General features: G+C 39.3%; 1 protein-coding gene across 1 annotated transcript in view; it reads right to left on the bottom strand.

The window, feature by feature from the left end:
• The window catches only part of DNAH3 (dynein axonemal heavy chain 3), a 308795-nt gene that overhangs the window by 207748 nt on the left and 93168 nt on the right, over window positions 1–7879 (bottom strand). Inside the window, exon 17 of the mRNA XM_042783203.1 lies at window positions 1338–1491. Within this exon, the coding sequence (XP_042639137.1) occupies window positions 1338–1491 (154 nt within the window). The remainder of the gene's footprint in view (window positions 1–1337; window positions 1492–7879) is intronic.

Genomic DNA, 7879 nt, shown 5'->3' with positions numbered 1-7879 from the left:
TTGTGTTTCATTGACTATGTAAAAGCATTCAATTGTGTGGATCATCACAAATTATGAATAACATTGTGAAGAATGGGAATTCCAGAACATTTCATTGTGTTCACAAAGAACTTGTACACAGACTAAGAGGCAGTTATTCGAACAGAAGAAGGGGATAATGCATGGCTTAAAACTGGGAAAGGTGTGTGTCAGGGTTGTATCCTTTCACTATACTTACTCAATCTGTATGCTGAGCAAATAATCCCAGCAGCTGGACTATATGAGAAACAATGTGGCATCAGGATTGGAGAAGACTCATAAACTATCTGCAATATGACAATGACACAATATGTAGATTGTTGAAAGTGAAAAAGACTTGAAGAATTTGTTGATGAAGATCTGAGACTACCGCATTTATTATGGATTGCACTTCAACATAAAGAAAACAAAAATCCTCACAATTGGACCAAAAAGCATCATCATGATAAGTGGATTAAAGATTGAAGTTGTCAAAGATTTCATTTTACTTGGATCCATAATCAATGTCCATGGAAGCAGCAGTCAAGACATCAGATGATATACTGCATTGGGCAAATCTGCAAAAGACCTTTTTCAAGTGAAGAATAACAGAGACGTCTCCTCGAGACTAAGATGCACCTGACCCAAATCATGCTATTTTCAATAGCCTCTTATACATATGAGAGCTGGAGAATGAATAAGAAAGACCACAGAAGAACTGATGCATTTGAGTTATTGTGCTGGCAAAGAATATTAAATGGCATGGACAGCTAGAAGAAGAAATAAATCTGTCTTGGAGGAAGCACAACTGGAATGCTCCTTAGAAGTGAAAATGGCCAGATTTCATCTCTCATACTTTGGTCATGTTGTTAGAAGGGACCCATCCATGGAAAAGGATGTAATGCTTGGTAAACTAGAGGGTCAGCAACAAGAGGGAGACCCTCAATGAGATAGACTGATACAGTGGCTGCAACAATGGGCTCAAGCTTAGCAATGATTCTGAGGATGACACAGAACCGGGTAGTGTTTCATTCTGTTGTTCATAGGGTTGCTATGAGTCACAACCAACTGGATGGCACCCAACAACCACAACACATATGTGAACAATTAGTCTATTTCAGTTTTTTCTCTACATATTCAGTAACTAACAACAATAAAAAAAAAAATCTGTTGTATTATAGGGATCCTGTGAAAGTTAAGTTAAAAGAACCAATGAAAGAACTGGCCAATCAACCAACCATGCTGTCCACCTGACAAGCTCTTTCAGGAACATATGACAGCATGGACCAGAACCATTAATCTAGTAGAGACTCACAAATCCTCATCCCAAGACTCCAAACCTCAAATTCCACCAGTGCCTGTTCCAAGTTCCTTGATATCTCATTAAGTTTTGCAACATTGTTCTTCATCTCTTCTGTGGTCATGACTTCACGCTTCCTAAAAGCTTCCAGTTCCTTGTTGTAGCCCTCAAGCTTTGACTCAAATTCCAAGCACCTTAAAGCAAAGAGGAGCGCAGTCATATTGGGACTTTCTATTTTGTGCATTTTTAAAGTATCATTATTGCTCACCCATAGTTAAGCCTGGGAAGAATCTGATTTTCTGGGACATGCAGATATGTGTGTGTGTAAATTTTTAACTGTAGGAAAATAAGATAATAAATGAAGTAGAAAAATAATTTAAACAACCTACAGTTCCATCTCCCAGACATGACTACTGTGAACTACTGGTAATTAAACATTTCCAGATGTTTTCCCACAAATGGAAATATTATAAGGGATGTATGTATGTTTATACATATTATTTATCGACCTATTAGATATTTATTACTGAGTGCCTAATATGTTCTAGGAACTTCTCTAGAAGTTAAGCTCCATACCTCATGGAGCTTGTGTTTTAAGTTAGGGGGAGACCCAGAAAACAAACATGAATGTACAGATGAATGAATGGATGGATGGATGGATGGGCAAAAGGATGGATGAATAGTATGATCAGTGCTCTGAAGGAAACAGAACAGGGCAGGGTGACAGTATATGAAAATAGAAGGCTACTTGATCTAGAGTCATCAGGAAATTAACCTTTCCAGAGATCGGTCTACTTGATACTTATTATCAGTGAAGCAAATTTCCAGTCTACTTCTCCCTTTCCCTAATGTGTGCTAGAATAATGTAGTGTTAAGTGCACAGACTCTAGGTTCAAATTCCCATTCTGTCACTTATGTGAACTTGGGCAAGTCACTTAACCTCTCTATACCTCACACAGAGGTGTATCTATGATAATTAAGTTTAAATTGGTGAATGATCTCTCACAGCTAGAGATGGAAACTGGGGTGGCCAGCAGAAATTCTCATTGGAGCCTCCCCTCAAGTGGCACCCAGGGTATGTGCCACACCTGTCCTATCTTAGATCTATCTCTGACCTCAGATCAGATACAGATAAAGTGCCTACTTCAGTATTTAATAAATATTAATGTTTAGTATTCAATATTCTTACTAAGGTAACATATACAAAATTCTTAGACTTGAGCTGGTACATAGTAATCACTGTATAATTATTCACTAGAATGTAAACTCTATGAATGTAGTTTTTGTCTCCTTCATTCCTTGTTTTGTCTTCATCATTTAGAAGTGCAAGGGAATTTGCCATTGAGAACAGCTATAGTGACATCCCACCAATTTATATATATATAAACTGACAGCCATTGATTTGATTCTGACTCATAGAGACCCCCTTTGGGTGTACAAGGTGGTAAATCTTTATGGAAGTAGATTGCCCAGGCTTTCTTCCATAGAGTGGCTGGTGGTTTTGCACCTCCAACCTTCTGGTTAGCAGTCAAGTGCCATAGGCACTACTCCACCAGAGCTCCTTAGTTTTCTATATAGGGTGGGCATTATTTTGTATGTATTTTGTTATGGTAGTTTTAACGTTCTTTTTTTCCCTTAAAAGCAATTTAAGGGAGTTAATTTTCAAGTCCACCCACTGTCTGCCAGTGGCTTGCATGCTACTGAGATACTGGAAGTTGTTCCACTGGTATTGCAAATACTAGCAAAGTCCATGGTGGACAGGTTCAGCAGAGCTTCCTGACTCAGACAGACAAGGAGGAAAGGCCTCAGATATAGCGCTATCTAACTCACTTGCTTCAACATGGAGGGATCAATCACTGAAGGAGGAGATCATGTTTGATGAAGCAAGAGCCAACAAGGGCAAGGGAGACCCTCAGTGAGATGGATTGGCAGGAGGACCACAACAATGGACTCAAACATGCTGGTGTTCATGAGGATGACACAGGACGAGGCAACATTTTGTTCTGTTGTACATAAGGTCACCATCAGTTGACATCAACTCAACAGTATCTATCCATCTGTCAATCTATTTTTTAAGTGGTTAGATTTGGGTTTTATTACACATTGAATTGTGTGGAAAGCAGCCTATAAGATGGCATCCAATGATCCAATGATCCATGCCTCCTAGTATTCATACCCTTGTGTATTTCTCTCTCCTTGGACCTACTGAATAACTTTTAATAAAAAGAATATAGCAAACCTGATGGGATGTCACTTCCAAGATTAGGTTACAGAAAGACTGACTTCTGCCTAATTTATACTCTCTCTTTCAGTCTCTGTTGCCTTAAGGAAAGCCAGTTGCCATGCTGTGAGCTACCCTATTTGAGATGCCCATGAAGCAAGAAACTGAGGGCAATTTCTGGCTAACAGCCATCAAGGAACTGAATTCTATTAACAATCTTGTGGGTCAGCACAGAAGCAGATCCTGGGAAAAGAAGGTTAAGTTTCTTGTAGAGAAATAGAATTGTTTTCACAGAAGGTGAATGAATACATGAATACAGCATAAATAGTGTGCCTCTTCACACAGGGTCACTCTCCAAACTGATGCAAAACAAAGGGCGTGAGATTCAAAGTTCACCAAAGAGAGGGCTGAGCCCGGGTTGCAGGTCCCTCCTCAGTCTTTTCTAGGGCAGCTCTTCTGTCGACTTCTGATGATAGATAAGCCTGGCAACCAGTGGATCAGCTCAAGTGTTCTCCCATTCACCCTTTGTGCTGCTTACCTTCAATAGCACTACTGCCTCTAATTACTCTCTCTCCAATTTATGGTAGAGTTATGCTCTAAAAGCATGCTTTCAAGGTGCTGATTTGGATGTTAAGAAGTGCTTTTCTCTCAAAAGAAGTATTGTTAAAAGGGAGAAGGAAGGATGGTTTTGTAAGCCCATTATGTCCCAGAAAAGACCTAGGCACAATCTCAGATCATCTTATCTCAGTCGTCAGTTCGATGAGGTAGGCTCTACTGTAACCCATTTTCTAGACAAGGAAACTGAGGCTCAGACACATTAAGAAACTTGCTCCTGATCACGTAATGTACGTATCATGGTTCTGTTCCCTGGTTACTCATAAAAATCAATTCTACTCATAAACCTTGAATTGTGTGGAAAGCAGCTTAGTTCTGAGTCCTGGGAACAGTGGTGTTCTTATTGTGAGTTGCCACAGAGTGGATTCTCACTAAATGGCGACTCTAAGTGTGCAGAATAGAACTACTCCATAGGGTTTCCAAGGCTGTGACCTTTTGGAAGCAGATCACCAGGCCTGTCTTCCAAGGCACCTCTGGATGGATTTGAAGCTCCAACAATTCAATTAATACTTGAGCATTTAACCATTTGGCCACTCAGTGACTCCTAGGAATAGTATACAGTATATGTGTGTGTATTTGTAGGAAATATCTATATATCTCTATCTATCTACCTATATCCATCCCACTGCCATCAAGTCGATTCCAACTCACAGCAACCCCTGTAGGGTTTCCAAGGCTATAAATCTTTATGGAAGTAGATTACCTCATCTTCCTCCCACAGAGCAGCTGCTGGGTTTGAACTGCTAACCTTCTGGTTAGCAGCCAAATGCCTTATCCACTGCACCACGAGAGTTCCTTATATGTATGTATGTGTATATGTGTATAAAACGTTTTTTTGCAGTGTTTCCTCCCCTCCCCTCCCCTCCCAACATTGGTAACCAACAAAGAAAGTTTCCTTCCATATATAAACCTTTCCTTGACTTTTTACAATAATGAACTAATACTATATTTGTCCTTCTGTGATTGACTTATTTCACTCAGCATAATGTCCTCCAAGTTCATCCATGTTATGTGGTGTTTCATAGATTCTACATTATTCTTTAGTGTTGCATAGTATTCCATTGTGTGTATGTACTATAGTTTGGTTATCCACTCTTCTGTTGAGGGGCACGTAGATTGTTCCCATCTTTTGGCTATCGTTAATAGTGTTGCGATGAACATGGGTGTACATATATCTGTTCCTGTCCTGGCTCTCACTTCTTTAGGATATATACCTAGTAATGGGATTGCTAGGAGCTGTAGTAGCGTAGTGCCTAAGGCACTTGACTGCTAACCAGAAGGCTGGTGGTTCAAACCCACCAGCCACTCCTCAGAAGATTGGGCAATCTACTTGCATAGTGATATCGCCTCAGAAACCCAAGGAGGGGTCACTATGAGTCGAGTTCAACTTGACGGCACCTAACAACAACAACGGGATTGCTGGGTCAAGTGGTATTTCTAATTCTAGCTATTCAAGGAATTGCCATACTGCTTTCCACAGTGGTTGAATCACTTGACAGTCCCACCAGCAGTGTATGGGAGTCCCAATCTCTCCACATCCTCACCAGCATTTGTTATTTTCTGTCTTGTTGTGCTGGGGTAAGATAGTATCTCGTTGTGATTTGCATCTCTCTAATTGCTAATGATCATGAGCATTTCTTCAGCTATTTGCTGGCTACCTGAATATCCTCTTTGGTGAAGTGTCTGCTCACGTCTTCTGCTCGTTTTTTAAATGCATCTTTTTTAATTTTAATCTTTTTATTATTGAGGTGTTGGAGCTTTCTATAAATTTTACAGGTGAATGCTTTCTCAGATATGTCGTTTCCAAATATTTTTTCCCAATCTGTAGGTTCTCTTGTTTACTGTTTTGGAGAACTTTTGAAGCACATAAAAATTTAAATTTTAGAAGGTCCCATTCATCTAGTTTATCTTCTGCTGTGTGTGCATTTTGGGTTATGCTTGACAATCTATTTATGCCATAAATGAGGGCCCCTAAATTTGTTCCTCTTTTTTCCTTGAGGAACTTTATAGTTTTATGTTTCACATTTAAATCTTTGATCCATCTGGAGTTAGTTGTTGTGTATGGTGTGAGGTATGGATCTTGTTTCATTTTTCGGTAAATGGATATCCAGTGTTGGCCAGCAGCATTTGTTAAAGAGACCATCTCTTCCCCCATGTAATGGAGTTCAGCCCTTTCTCAAAAATCAGCTGACCATAGGTCAATGGATCTATTTCTGGGTTCTCAGCTCTGTTCCACTGGTTTTTGTGTCTGTCGTTCATTGTACCAGTACCAGGCTGTTTTGACTACTGTGGCTGTATACTAGGTTTTGAGATCTGAGAGTGTGAGATCTCCTACTTTGTTCTTCTTCTTCTTCAATAATTCTTTGCTTATCTGAGGTCTCTTTCCTTTCTATATGAAATTAGTGATAGGCTTTTTCATATCCTTAAAGAATGCTAATGGGATGGATTGGGATTGCACTGAATGTATAGATTGCTTTGGGTAGTACTGACATTTTCACAATGTTCAATCCTCCTATCCACGAGCTTGTTATGTTCTTCCATTTATGGTTTCTTGGAGCAGTGATTTGTAGTTTCCTTTGTACAGGTTTTTTTGTGTCCCTAATGAGATTTATTCCCAAGTATTTTATTTTGATGGTAGCTATTGTAAATGGTATTATTGATTTCCTTATTTCCTTTGCAGCAATCTCTTTGCTGGTATAGAAGAATTCAACTGATTTTTGGATGTTGATCTTGTATCCCACCACTATGCTAAATCTCACAATTAGTTTTGGTAATTTTTTTTGCTGAGACTCTTGGGTTTTCTATGTATAGATCATATCATCAGCAAATAGGGATAGTCTGACTTCTTCCTTGCCAACTTTGATGCCTCCAATTTTCCTTTCTTGCCTTACTGCCCTGGCTAGGACTTCCAATACAATGTTGAATAGGAGTGGTGAAAGAGAGCACCCTTGTCTGGTTCCTGTTCACAAGGGGAATGGTTTCAGTCTCTCTCCATTGAGAATAATGTTGGCTGTTGGTTTTGCATATATGTCTTTAATTATGTTGAGGAATGTGTTAGGCTAGGTTCTCTAGAGAAGCAAAACCAGTAAAGCTTATATATACATATAAAAAAAGATAAATTTACCTTAGGAAAATGGCTCACACACTTATAGAAGCTGACAAGTCCCAAGTTCTTGGATCAAACGTCAAGCTGGAGGCCTTTCCCAACTCATGCTCCTGCAGGGGCTGACAAGCTTAGGTTGGCACATGCTGTTGACACCAATGAATGACAAATCCAAGATCTCCAAGCCAAATGGTGGACAGTTGTAAGCAGCACAAGAGAATCCCAATCCACAGAACAGTGTCTTTTTTCCCACGATGTCCATAAGAACACTGGAAGCAGGCCACATTCCCAGCGAAACTCCCTCTCAATGGATTGACTGCTCAAAACAATACATCTGATCCACCATTGGAACAATTCACATCACAATTGCTTAAACCACACAGAATTGTGGTCCAGGCAAATTGACACACAGCTCCAACTATCACACTATTTCTTCTAGATTTTCAAATTTGTTGGAGTATAGTTCTTCATAGTATTCTGAAATTATCCTTTTAAATTCTGTTGATTCTGTTGCGGTGTTGCCCAATTTATTTCTTATTCATGTTATCTGTATTCTCTCCTTTTTTTCCTTTGGTAAATTTGCCCGTGATTTGTCAATTTTATTAATCTTTTCAAAGAATCAACTTCTAGTTTTGTTGATTTT

Source organism: Orycteropus afer, unplaced genomic scaffold (assembly GCF_000298275.1).
Source record: "Orycteropus afer afer isolate SDZICR_OR568_19922 unplaced genomic scaffold, OryAfe1.0 scaffold00732, whole genome shotgun sequence".
NCBI classification, from domain to species: domain Eukaryota; kingdom Metazoa; phylum Chordata; class Mammalia; order Tubulidentata; family Orycteropodidae; genus Orycteropus; species Orycteropus afer.
Note: the sequence above shows the minus strand (reverse complement) of the source record. Positions and strands in the feature narration are given on the sequence as shown.